Source organism: Plecotus auritus (genome assembly GCF_963455305.1).
Source record: "Plecotus auritus genome assembly, chromosome: 11".
Classification (NCBI taxonomy): Eukaryota; Metazoa; Chordata; class Mammalia; order Chiroptera; family Vespertilionidae; genus Plecotus; species Plecotus auritus.
This window is the reverse complement of record NC_137777.1, coordinates 54,185,339-54,199,218: the sequence shown is the minus strand read 5'-3', so window position 1 is coordinate 54,199,218 and position 13,880 is coordinate 54,185,339. Positions and strand designations below refer to the sequence as shown.

The 13,880-nt window shown below is 47.8% G+C and overlaps 1 protein-coding gene across 9 annotated transcripts in view; it reads right to left on the bottom strand.

Annotated features, from left to right (window-relative positions):
- Positions 1-13,880, bottom strand: part of RALYL (RALY RNA binding protein like) — a 573,551-nt gene that overhangs the window by 98,493 nt on the left and 461,178 nt on the right. For all 9 annotated transcript variants that reach the window (XM_080647107.1, XM_080647102.1, XM_080647108.1 and 6 more), the window contains one exon: positions 258-290. In XM_080647107.1, the coding sequence (XP_080503233.1) occupies positions 258-290 (33 nt within the window). The remainder of the gene's footprint in view (positions 1-257; positions 291-13,880) is intronic.

The window sequence follows — 13,880 nt, the reverse complement described above, 5'->3', positions numbered from 1 at the left end:
CTGTGCTCATTGAGACGGAGGGTTGCACAAACGCCCATCAGCTGCATTTCTGAAGTCACAGACAGCCCAGGGTGCCTTTTACTTAAGTCTTTATCAAATGGAGGTAGCGATGCTGCTGAAAAAACGATGCACCCAGAGATGTGTTAAGACTCTGAATATGAATTAAATGACTGAAACACCATCTCAGTAAACCTTGGTAATCTGAATTAAAAATTGATTAAAAAAATGAGATTTAAAATATTTAGACATATACTCACCCAACAGATAGGAAAGGCTCCTTTGACTCAAGTCTGTGAAAAAAATATAAAAAGTTTATTTTAACATAATGATGTGCTATCCAATTAAATTGCTTTTGTATAAACCTGACTGAATTGTTATCCTTGTTGGGATGAAAATGCACAACTTAGCACCAGTGTAAAGGCTATAAATAATATATTAACCCCTAATCTGGACTAATTCAAATTCTAGCTGGATTAATGGGGAGGCTAAAAAAATGAGAGAACCCTGGCATGGGACGTAGCATTGAAACGATACATTAGGATAACATTGTTAGTTCAATTCTGATTTGCTCTCTCTATATCTACTTATTTTCTGTCTCCCTCCACCCCCAGTAATTTGTTTGTAGAAGTTCCTACATGTGTCTGTGATGGTTGGAGCAGTAAAATTTACAATGCATTTGGTTACATAGTAATTGAATAATTTATTTCCAGTAAATCTTCCAGCATGAAGATCTAAACATCGTGGTACCCTGGCCACTAGCGACACCACCACCCGGGAGCCAGGACAGAGGTGAGGCCTTCCTGCTCCTTGTGTCCCGGGAACAGGTACTTGTTGTGGCTCCTCACATGTTAACGGGGCAGCTAATTCTGAAGGAAGCCTCTGCTTTGTTGTGGCATCTTGAACAATCCACTTAAAAACATTTGGGGTGGAGGGATTGAGCAAAAATTGAAAGAAAAAAGAGAAAGAACTGGGGGGAAGGGGAGGGAAGGGCACAGGGGGAAGTGGAAGAGGGTAGAGGGAGGATAAATGGTGATGGAAGAACATAAAGGGAAAAAAAGAAATATAAGGAGGCAAATATAAAAAATAATTAAAATAAAATTAGTAAACCAAAAAACAAACTAGAAAACCCCTATATTGTGGCCCTTACTTTTCTCATTATAGCAGAGGCTAGGATTGCATCCAGGGAAGGGGCTTCTTTCCTAAATTAGCTCTATAGTCTTTGCAAAAGGTCAGCAGCAGAAAGGTAGCCCTTCCCCACGCTCTCTTGCTAACAACCAAGGAGGCCGGTTGGTGGGTGTGCACTGGCCACTTCGTTTTCATATAAGTTTCTTATCATATAACTAGAGGCCTGGTGCCCCAAACTCATGCAAGTGTGGGCCCTCGCGACCCCCGCTGCCCACCGCCCACACCCACCTTGGCTTGGCGCCACCGGCGTCCGCCGACCCCCCGCCAGTTCTCCAGTTCTGCGGAGCCCCCCAATCAATAGCCCCACAGGGGGTGGCCTGGGCCTCCCTCTTTGGGGAGATAGTGGAGCCCCCTCCATTGATCGCCCCCCGGCCCGTGGCCTGGGCCTCCCTCTGTTGGGTGATCGTGGGGCGATGGCGGGCCCCCTAATCAATCACATTGCACCCGCCTTTGGCTGGCCTGGTGCCAGTGCATGTCATAGCGTGGTGGTACAGATGGTTCTGCTGTTCAGCTCTTTGGTCGATTTGCATATTACGCTTTTATTATTATAGACTAGAGGCCTGGTGCATGAAAATTCATGCACTGGAGGGGGGGTCCTTCAGCCCAGCCTGCCCCCTCTCACAGTCCGGAGCCCTCAGGGGCGGAGGTGACCCGGCGATCAAGGGAAAGCGATGCCCCCATCACACCTCTGCTGCCACTGCTGGCAGCACAAATCTCAGCTGGCCCTGGTTACCTAAGCCTTGGGCGGCCCTGGGTGGCTGGGCAGATGCCATCTGAGGCTTGCCTGCACTTTGGGCTGGCCCTGGGTGTCTGGGGAACAGAGGGCCTTGGGGGACTCTGGAGGCAGGAGCACAGAGTGGTCGGACCCCCCCGGGGGTGGGCCCGGCTGTGCCGCGCGCCTGCTGCCCCGGCAGGGCTGAGGGGACTGGGCACCGCCATCTTGTGGCTGTGGGTGTTGCCATATTTGAGGGCGTGGCAGTCAATTAGCATATTCCCTTCTTATTGGCTGTGGGCACTTCCATCTTTGTGAGGGCGTGATGGTCAATTAGCATATTCCCTCTTTATTAGATGGGATTATAGGTTAAATGCAGGCAATTATTAAAGACACTAGAGGCTTGGTGCACAAAATTCGTGCACGGGGAGTGGGTTGTCCCTCAGCTCAGCCTGCATCCTCTCCAATCTGGGACCCCTCGAGGGATGTCCGACTGCCCATTTAGGCCTGATCCTACTTGGATTGGGCCTAAAAGGGCAGTCAGACATTCCTCTCACAATCCAGGACTGCTGGCTCCCAACTGCTCGCCTGCCTGCCTTCCTGATTGCCCCTAACCGCTTCTGCCTGCCAGCCTGATCATCCCCTAACCACTCCCCTGCCAGCCTGATTGATGTCTAACTGCTCCCCTGCCAACCTGTTAGCCCCTAACTGCCCTCCCCTGCAGGCCTGGGTTCCCCCCAACTGCCCTTCCCTGCAGGCCCAGTTGCCCCCAACTTCCCTCCTCTGCCAGCCTGGTCACCCCTAACTGCCCTCCACTGCAGGCTTGATCGCCCCAACTGCCATCTCTTGCAGGCCTGGTCCCTCCCAATTGCCCTCCCTTGCTGGCCATCTTGTGGTGGCCATCTTGTGTCCACATGGGGGCAGCCATCTTGTGTGTTGGAGAGATGGTCAATTTGCATATTACTCTTTTATTAGATAGGATAGAGGCCTGGTGCATGGATGGGGGCCGGCTGGTTTGCCCTGAAGGGTGTCCCAGATCATGGTGGGGGTTCCCTTGGGGCATGGGTTGGCCTGGGCCAGGGGCCTGTGGTGGTTTGCAGGCCAGCCATGCCCCCTGGCAACCCAAGCGGAGGCCCTGGTATCTGGGATTTATCTTCTGTAATTGCAACTTTGTAGGCTTGAGCTGAGGCCAAGGCAGGCCAGGGCTGCCGTAGCTTGGCTTCCTCCATCACCAGGGGCAACTCAAGCCTCCTGCTCTCTCCAGCTCCGTGGCTGCCGCCATTTTTGTTGGGATTTATTTATCTTCTATAATTGAAACTTTGTAGCCTTGAGTGGAGGCCCGCCAGTGTGCGGAAAGCTTGGCTTCCTCCATTGCCGGGGAAACCCAAGCCTCCTGCTCACTCCGTGACCGCAGCCATCTTTTTTGGTTAATTTGCATACTCACTCCTGATTGGCTGTTGGGCGTGGCTTGTGGGTGTCGCGGAGTGATTGTTAATTTGCATATTACTCTTTTATTAGATAGGATTTTCACCTAAATCCTGGCGCTTAAGATTTTTAGAAAGCTTTCTTGTTTTAAATTATTTTATTTACATGTATGTCACCCCTTTCTTGACAATTTCAATAACCGTTGAAGAGAGAGAAACATTGATCTGTTGCTTCCTGTACACTCCCTGACTGGGGATCGAACCCACAACATTTTGGTGTCTGAGACCATGCACCAAACAAGTGAGCCACCTGGCTAGGGCTTTCCATGTAGCTCTTGATCGCTTCTCTTACCAGCCACTTTATTGCATGAAGCTTGTCTACTTACTGCTCAGACGTGTTCGGTTTAGGGACGCCTTGCTGTCTTTAGCATCCATTTCTATCCAAGCACTGATTTTTCCTTCTTCCCCACTTCATGGTCTCTTTAGATTTCCAGTCTCTCTACCGCCTTCTAAAGCCAATCTTGACAACTTTGTCTTACAGGAACAGCCCTGTCTCTGCTTCTGTGACTCCTTATCTCTGTCACTGTGACCGTCTCAGGACACAGTCCTGGTAAACAGGCTGAGAGGGCGTGCAGACTGGTGAGAACATGACGCTTGCCTCCACCTGGACAAGAAGCTCCTGAGGCTCTGTGTGAAGCCTCCCAATGAGCCTGGGGTGGGGGGGAGTGGGGAGCTGGCTGGTGCTCTGGGAGCTGAGCAGAGGGGAAAGATGATGTCCACTGAACACAAGCCCCAGGTGCCCAGACCCCCAAGCACTTTCAGTGGTGACATGAGCAGGAAGTCTTGGTGGGGAGCTACCACCAGCCATCCTGCCTCAGGTCTCATCCCCGCAGTGGTGACCAATGACCTCAGTGAGCCATGCTGTGCCTCGTAACCACCCGCTTGGCTGCACTCATCACGCAGGGCCAATGCCCTGCCCGAGAGATTCAGAGATTCTTACACTTTTCTCATTCATCACATAGCAAACACCGAGCCAGCCCAAGAGGCGGGGGTGAAGAACACAAGGATCATCTGCAGGGTTCCCCCACAGAGCGGACAGGGGGCCAGGGGGATGCCAAAGGCCAGCTGTCACTCTAAGAGCCGAAACGACTGGAATGTAGGAAAAACTCACTTCTGTCATTCTAGTCCTGGAAAGTGAAAAGAATAAGTAAAAGAAGGAAAGTGCTGGAGAAGCAGGCCCCTGGGGAAAACTGTTAATCAATTTAAACCCTAGAAACATGATTACATGGCAGAATACCCTGAGTTTTTTATATCCTCTGAGTTTTTTATAAGGTAACTAGAGGCCCAATGCACGATTTTCGTGCAAGAAAAGGCCCCTGGCTTCACTCCCAGCCACCCGGGAGCCGGCAAGTCCCCACTCCCTGGCTACCCAGGAGCAGGCACGTCCCCGCTCCCATTGGGAGCTGGCAAGTCCCCACTCCTCGGCCGCCCGGGAGCCAGCACATCCCCACTCCCTGGCCACCTGGGGCCTGGCAGCTGGCACATCCCCACTCCCCGGCCGCCCAGAGCTGGCAGGTCCTCGCTTCTGTCTGGAGCACCACTCCAGTAGCTCCCTCTGCCGCCCCCCTTCCCCTCATAGCAGGCTTCACACCGCTCTGCGCCTGCATATGCAAATTAACCTCCATCTTTGTTGGGTTTATTTGCATACTCACTCTGATTGGCTGTGGGCATAGCGGAGTGATGGTTAATTTGCATGTTTCTCTTTTATTAGGTAAGATTGTTCTGTGAAGAAAATAATTGATTTTACCTTTCCTGAGATTTACTTTTAACAGGAAATAGGTAGTGAATTTAATACTACTTTGTTCAGGATCACTAGAATTATGAGTAGAATAAGATAAACTTCCAAAACATAGGCAGAGTAGACAAGTAAAATAGAATGCAAAATTTAAATCAATATTTGGGGCTAAAGGATTTATGACACTTTGTATTTTACAGCAACAAAGAACTAAGCTGTATTTACTCAGGGCACAGCATTATTCAAAATGCTTTATAAACGTTGATTTATTTAAGCAACATGATACCCACCCTCTGAGGTGGAGCTCATTTTATTTTTATTATTATTATTTTTTTAAATATATTTTATTGATATTTTACAGAGAGGAAGGGAGAGGGATAGAGAGCTAGAAACATCGATGAGAGAGAAACATCGATCAGCTGCCTCCTGCACACCCCCTACTGGGGATGTGCCCGCAACCAAGGTACATGCCCTTGACCGGAATCGAACCCGGGATCCTTCAGTCCGCAGGCCGACGCTCTATCCACTGAGCCAAACCGGTTTCGGCAGGTGGAGCTCATTTTACAGATAAGGAAAGGGATACCCAGAGATGCTACCTGTCTTCCCAAGGTCACACAGCTAGCAGGTGCTGGAGGCCGGGTTTGAATTTATGCAGTCCGGCCCTGAAGGTCATGGGCTCACGTCCGGTGTGGCACGCCCTGTCTCACCACTTTATTTGGTTTGTTTGCACATTGCTGATGGGATTGCCGCGAGTCCTCCCTTCATTCTTCCTTAATTCTCCTGAGAGGTTTTACCTGATTTCCAATGTTGTCCACATTCCGGAAGTTCCCAAACGTCCCTCTCCCGCATCACCCCGTTTCCGACGCGTGGCTACGTCTGTCCAGCATGCACCTTCAGCTACAGGTGCCTTTAATGCAACACGGCCCAGATTCAATTCCTTGTCTCCCTCCCTCCCTCCCTCCCTCCCTCATTCTTCTCCTCTTTGCCCCTCACTCAATGGCACCACTGGCACTGGCACCGCTCGGAGACCGGAGACCGAGCTGGAAGGCGGAGAATGTTGCTCATTCGCTCCGCACAGCCTCAGCGCACAGCCTCTCCTGGTTCCCTTGTTTCTGTTGCCGAGTCCTCTTCACGCTGCTCGAGCCTCTCAGTTCTCCCTGCCACAGTGCGTGGATCATCAGCTGCCAGGTGGCCCATCGCCCCAGGCCTCCCTGTGCAGCCTTCCCGCCAAGCGCCCTCTCTCCCAGCAGAACCAACTGCCTGCGATGGAGTCCGGGTCCTGGCACATTAGAGCTTAGCCAACCAATTGCTCCTTGCACAGGGAAAACCGGGCACAGTGTTATACACATTGAGGATTATAGGAACCATATTTTGACGTATACAGTCTAGTCTCCATGTCATCATTAACCACTTATAGTCTAAACACATCCACATGACGTTTTCATGTTCCAAGGTAAGTGACTAAATGTGAGCAAAAGATGATAATTTCGATCAAAAATATGCACTTGTGATTCTTAGATGTCTTGCTGTATGAACACTTTGCATATTAAAGTCTAACACAATTCTATCAGTATTCTTCAAATTCTTACAAATTCATTTATTGCTGAAAGATTAAAGCAGGCAAGTGTCTTCCTTGTGTAGCGTGGACAGCCTGTTCATAGGTAACTAGACGAATTCTTTGACATCCAGCGAGAATCAGAATCTGTCTCTTGACTTTCCTCTCCTCACCTGAAGACCAAAAACAAGAGCAAAGCAGCCCCGGCCTCTGTGGGCTCTGCTGTGGGGAGCAAGGCGCTGGGCGGACACGCTTCCCTGGTGCTTGGCACGTGGAGAACACGGGCCAGCACGGGACTCGCCCCAGCCGCCCAAGGAAGTCTGGGCACCAGTCGGGACCACGAGAGCAGTTGCAGAGCTGTCCCAGGGTATGAAGGGCAGCTTGGAATAGTCAATAATATCATCATAGCTATGCAGGGGCCAGGTGGGCCCCAGAAATTGGGGGACCACTCTGAAGAGCACATGGTTGTCTAACCACGAGGCGGTGCACCTGGCACTGATACAGAATAATGTCGAATATCAACTGTAAGAAAGAAAACTGATGCTTGTCCACTGGCCATGAGCAGGCACTTCAAGGGCATTCTCATGGCACCTTAGCCCTTCTCCGGGTGCAGCGACCTCCGAGGGCACCGAGTCACCATAGATGCCCCAGGGTTACCCCACCCACAGCCTTTGATGCTGTTCTGTCAACCACATTGAGAAGTTTACGACAATGTGCAGCTCTGGGTGAGACCACGGAGCAATCATTTCCTAAAAGCTTGTATGTCTGAAGGGGAGAGGTCAAACGTTTTAATTTTTGTGTCAATTCTGACTAATTGATGGTGGCTGCTGGGAACAGTGTGTTGACAGGAATTCTAAAACCCGCTCAGGCCTGCGGGTGGAAGGCTGCAGGTCATCCATGTCCACCTCGCAGCTGGCAAAGGAGGCACAGGATGCTATACCAACTCTGGCTGGTGGCGCTACAGGAACTTCTCAGACTTCCCCAGGAGTGGGGAGAGGGACAGTGTGCTGCAGGGTGCGACATCCAGGCACGCAGCCCGCCTGCCAGCGTGTGCCAGTTATGGTGTGTATTTAATGCCTCGTGTAATAGCCACTGTTTGGAACTGGGCTGCTAGTCTCAGCATGTTAGCACATTAAAGCCTCATAACCTCCCTGAGACCATTATCATCTCCATTTTTTACAGGAAACTGAGGCAGAGAGGATTGGGCAGCTTTCCCAAGACCTTAAAGCTAGAAGGTCATAGAGAGGAAGGGAGAGAGAGAGAGAAACATCAGCTCTGAAGGACAGTCAGTTGGCGGCTGGAAGGGGGCATGTCTCCATCAGCCATGCCATTCCCGGGCATTTCTCCCCACCCAGAGCGGGTGCTCAGTGAAAGGCCACACACATCAGGCACAGGCTCGCCGCTCAGGGCCGGGGCTGGGCAGTGAGCCCGGTCAGCCGCTCCTGCTTTCTCTGACTGCTGGTGTGGCTCTGTGTATCATTCGAACCCTGTTGCTCTGTAGGTCTAGCCATCTTGGAATGATTGTTTGTTTGTTTGTTGTTGTTGTTTTTTCTTAAGAGAGAGAGAGAAACATTGATGCATGAGAGAAACATTGATCAGTTGCCTCTTGTAAGCACTCTGACCAGGGATTGAACCCGAAACCCAGGCATGAGGCCTGACCGGGGTTGAACCCACGAACTTTTGGTGCACAGGACCACACTCCAGCCAGCTGAGCCACACTGGCCCGGCAGAACATCACTTTTTTTGAGGTTCATCGTTGGCCACAGGATGGTAAGTTGTCTTGAGAGAAGCAGGAAGGAAAACTGTGGTTTGTTCCACTGCACTTGGCCTTGGCTTGTGTTGAAAGACTCCGCAAGAAGAGCTCCACTGGTGTAAGAATATGTGAGAGCGTGATTGTGTGTTACAACTACATCTGAGGGTGGTATGTGCCATGATTTCATATGTGACAAGGACCTCTCAGAAGAGAGAGTTAGGGGCAGATTAGAGTATCTCTTTTAATAGACAGTTACATCCATTATCATGAGGCGCTTACTTGTAATTCCTTATTATTACAAACACTAGAGGCCCGGTGCACAAAATTCATGCACTCAGGGGGCATCCCTCAGCCTAGCTTGCACCCTCTCACAATCAAGGACCCCTCAAGGGGATGTCTAACTGCTGGTTTAGGCCCAATCCTGCAGGGTCGGGCCTAAACCAGCAGTCAGACATCCCTCTTGCAATCTGGGACTGCTGTCCTAACTGCTCACCTGCCTGCCTGCCTGCCTGCCTGATCACCCCTAACCACTCTGCTGCCTGCCTCATTGCCCCTAACCACTCTGCCTGCTTGCCTGATTGCTCCTAACCACTCGCCTGCCTTCCTGATCACCCCTAACTACTCACCTACCTACTTGATCACCCCTATCTACTCTGCCTGCCTGCCTGATTGCCTCTAATTGCATGCCTACCTGCCTGATCACCCCTAACCACTCTGCCTGCCTTCCTGATCACCTGTAACTGCTCGCCTGCCTGCCTGATCGCTCCTAACCACTCGCCTGCCTGCCTGATTGCCCCTAACTGCTTGCCTGCCTGCCAGATTGCCCCTAACTGCCTCTGCCTCGGTCCCTGCTGCCACGGCTTCATCCAGAAGGTTGTCCAGAATGACATCGGAAGGCCATTCAGCTGTCCGGTCTAATTAGCATATTACACTTTTATTATTATAGATTGTGCCTGATCCTTCCTGTCCACCCACTCCACCCCCACTTCCCCTAATTCTGGGCTCTCATTATTTACCTCTTTTAAAATTGGTGCATGGTTTCCCTTCTTTTGATTTGGTCAGAAATTACCTCCAATCAAATAAATAAAACGGCAATCTTTCCAAAAGCCTTAGAGATGGGTGCGTGGCATTAAGGAATGCATGATCAGTCTCCCTCCCACCACCATGTTCTTCCCTTTCAAGTAGGCGATCATGGATAACTATGCACAGACACAACAGAAGATCAGCTGTCCCTTAGCCTGGCCGAGGGATGCCTGCCGCAGGACTATTTTAATGGGTTCTGTGTCAGCATTTCTTCAAATATTGTAAATTAAATTACAAATTACATTTGCTTAGTGTGAAATATGAATGACAGACTATAAGTAATCATAATCTTTAAAATTTTTTTCTTTAGGCAGTTATAGGAAACTAGAGGCCCGATGCACGAAATTCATGCAAGAGTAGGCCTTCCTTCCCCTAGCTGCTAGCACTGGCTTCCCTCTGGTTCCTGGGACCCGGGCTTCCCTGCAGCCCTGGCTTTGTCTGGAAGGTCATCCGGAAGGATGTCCAGTCTAATTAGCATATTATGCTCTTATTATTATAGATATTAACTTGTTTAGTTGACTATGAGTTTTAGCAGCATTATAATAGCTCAAGGCTCATTTAAAATAACTTCTTTAAGTAGTTTATTGTAGACCTTTTTCTTTGAATAATCATAGGAATGAGAATACCTAACATTTGTAGAGTATCTGTAACAGACCCAGGGTCCATAAATACATACCTTTCAGGACACCTCCACTCCTCCTTCAGGAGCCAGGCCTGTCTAACACTCTTTCCACCAGACAACTCATATACAGCATTTGCACAATTATAACCACCAAAAAGGGAGTGCGTGGGGCCTTCTCTGTTTCAACAGGAGTTCCTGTTCTCTTGGAAAGTGTGAATTAAAGAGAATTACCCAGATGCATGGGTTTTCAGCTTTGAGTGTTAGAAGTGGACATTGTTTTTGTATTTTCCCTTGCAGATATTGGCAATCACACTTTTCCATGCCCATGATTTGGTTGGAAAGAGTGGACCAGGAGTAGAAAGAGGCTGTGGTTGCTACACAAACCCTACTTAATATTTTTATTTTATTTTATATGCTAATCTTGAGAAAGAAGAGCAGCATCAGAAATGTTACCCTACCTGATATCAAACTATATGACGAGGCCAGAGTAATAAAAACAGTATAATACTGGCATAAAAACAGATACAATGAAACAGAATAGAGTGCCCAAAATAAACCCGTGCATATATGCTCAACTAATTTATGACAAAGGAGGCAAGAATAATCAATGAAGTAAAGACAGTCTCTTAAATAAATGTTGGGAAAAGAGGACAGATATGTGCAAAACAAGTGAAACTAGACCACCTTCTTATACCCTATACAAGAATAAACTCAAAATAGATTAAAGACTTAAATGTAAGACTCAAAACCATAAAACTCCTAGAAGAATATCCTGTAAACACTTTTTTAAACTAATATGTGTGCATAGATGTATGTATGTGTATGTATGTGTATTTGTGTATAAGTGAGTGCCTGTCTATATATTTGTATATATGAGAGTATTTGTATGTGTGTTTAATAAAATAATCTTATTTTATCTATATTGTTACTTATTAAACAAATTATTTTAGTGATATAGTGTTTTAATCAAACTTCAAATTGGACCTAATAACATAAGTCATATGCCTATCACATGTTTGGACATTTAAGAGATTAAGGTTTACCTGGACTTAGGTTGGAGTTAAATTTAGCCATTAGCAATTTTGTGGACTCTTGCTGTCTCTTTTCTTACTACTTAAATGACATTAGTGAGCTTTGTAATACCTTCTTTAGGACTCTCCCCACTCCTTTTGTCCATTTTTTAAAAACTCTATTTTGAACAGAGTTGCATAGAGGTGGAGCTAAAAGAAAAAAATAGTAAACTATTTTATCAAAGAATATAAATTATTTACATCGAAACTTGGCCTCAGCATGTTAAGAAGTATTTTTAAATAAAATTATTTTTCTTCCTTTTTAAAGGTTCCAGTCTACAGGAAAGTTAGTGGACACCTAGGCTGTGTGATGTGCCTTACTATAGATCAGATTTCCAGTGGACAAGACCCAATCATCACTGGCTCCTCCAGCAAACACTTTGATGTCACTCTTAGTCTTTTTTCTTTTTTTTGGATTTATCTGTTTGGGTAAGAGAAGCAAGCAATAAAAATAAACAAATGAAAACTACATCAAACTAAAACATTTTTGCACAACAAAGAAAACCATCAACAAGAAAAAACAATAACCTACTGAACGGAAGAAGACATTTTCCAATGATACATCTGCTAAGGGGTTAATATCCTACTTTCGAATGGACTCTGGCAGGAGTGCCAGCGCTGGGCTGGTGTCCATTCCAGAAGGATGGGATGCGGAGCAGGGACAGGGACAACCTTTAAAACCTCACGCTCCACTTACACCAGAGCCCACTCCCAGGTGGCTGCCTGCGTGGGCCCACCTGGCGGGGGAGGTGAAATGAAGCCCTTACCGGGCAGAGGGAGTCACTGACACTGGACGTAGGAGGCTCCCACAAGTGGATGTGTATTAATTATCCTTGACATTGTAAAAGGAGACAGAAAGTACATGCCGTGAACAGCAAGTCCTCGATAACTTTTCTCAGTGCCCAAAGCAAGGGGGTGCAGCACAGGTGTCCAGGAGCTTTCCCTCCACATTGGTGTTTGCGATTTAGCTTTAGTTGAAATTAACTCCTATTACTTTCCTTTCTATTCAAGGTTCCAGGGGACATTGGTGCCCCCTGAGGGTCTCCTTTCCCATGATGTGACAGAGTGCCAGGAAGGCTGACAATAGGCCTCAGGATCAAGTGTCAAATCACCAGGATCTTACACAGTTCCCTTGCTTGGACCATGTTCTGAAGGTTTTTTGATCACTGGAGTTCCTCTGACATAACCCACATTCATAGCTAACACACCAAGGGTAGGGACGTTAAAAAAATGATCCTACAGCTTATCCTGCAATAATCGTAAGGAGTCTTGAAGTTACTCGCAGTGAAAATCTTGATTCCTATGGTCACCTATGTGGGGTGGACAGGTTGCTATGAGAAGCATTGTAGAACACCATAGACCACATTTGGGAATCAGCTCTGATACACTGCCAACAATCAGCTCTGTTACACTGTCAGTCAGCAATCAGCTCTGATACACTGTCAGCAATCAGCTCTGATATACTGTCAGCAATCAGCTCTGCTACCCTGTCAGTCAGCAATCAGCTCAGATACACAGTTAGTCAGCAATCAGCTCAGATACACTGTCAGTCAGCAATCAGCTCTAATACACTGTCAGTCAGCAATCAGCTCTAATACACTGTCAGCCAGCAATCAGCTCTGATACACTGTCAGCAATCAGCTCTGATATACTGTCAGCAATCAGCTCTGCTACCCTGTCAGTCAGCAATCAGCTCAGATACACTGTCAGCAATCAGCTCTGATATACTGTCAGCAATCAGCTCTGATATACTGCCAACAATCAGCTCTGTTACACTGTCAGTCAGCAATCAGCTCTGATACACTGTCAGCAATCAGCTCTGATATACTGTCAGCAATCAGCTCAGATACACTGTCAGTCAGCTATCAGCTCTGATACACTGTCAGCAATCAGCTCTGATACACAGTTAGTCAGCAATCAGCTCTGATACACTGTCAGTCAGCAATCAGCTCAGATACACTGTCAGTCAGCAATCAGCTCTGATACACTGTCAGTCAGCTATCAGCTCTGATACACTGTCAGCAATCAGCTCTGATATACTGTCAGCAATCAGCTCTGCTACCCTGTCAGTCAGCAATCAGCTCAGATACACTGTCAGTCAGCTATCAGCTCTGATACACTGTCAGCAATCAGCTCTGATACACAGTTAGTCAGCAATCAGCTCAGATACACTGTCAGTCAGCTATCAGCTCTGATACACTGTCAGCAATCAGCTCTGATACACAGTTAGTCAGCAATCATCTCAGATTACACTGTCAGTCAGCAATCAGCTCTTATACACTGCCAGTCAGCAATCAGCTCTGATACACTGCCAGTCAGCAATCAGCTCTGATACACTGCCAGTCAGCAATCAGCTCTGATACACTGCCAGTCAGCAATCAGCTCTGATACACTGGCAGTCAGCTATCAGTTCTGCTACACTGTCAGTCAGCTATCAGCTCTGATTCACTGTCAGTCAGCTATCAGCTCAGATACACTGTCAGTCAGCAATCAGCTCTGCTCACATCAGAGGAAAGTTCTGTTTCCTCTCCAAGCAGAGGGGAAACCATCACACCCTTCTCCCCCTTGAGCAATGAGTTAGTATCGTTGGAACTGTGTTTGTGGGGAAAGTCACTTCCTGCGGGAGAATCATTATTGTGGACGCCACAGTGATGGACACAGAATGTTGGAAGCAGCAAGTT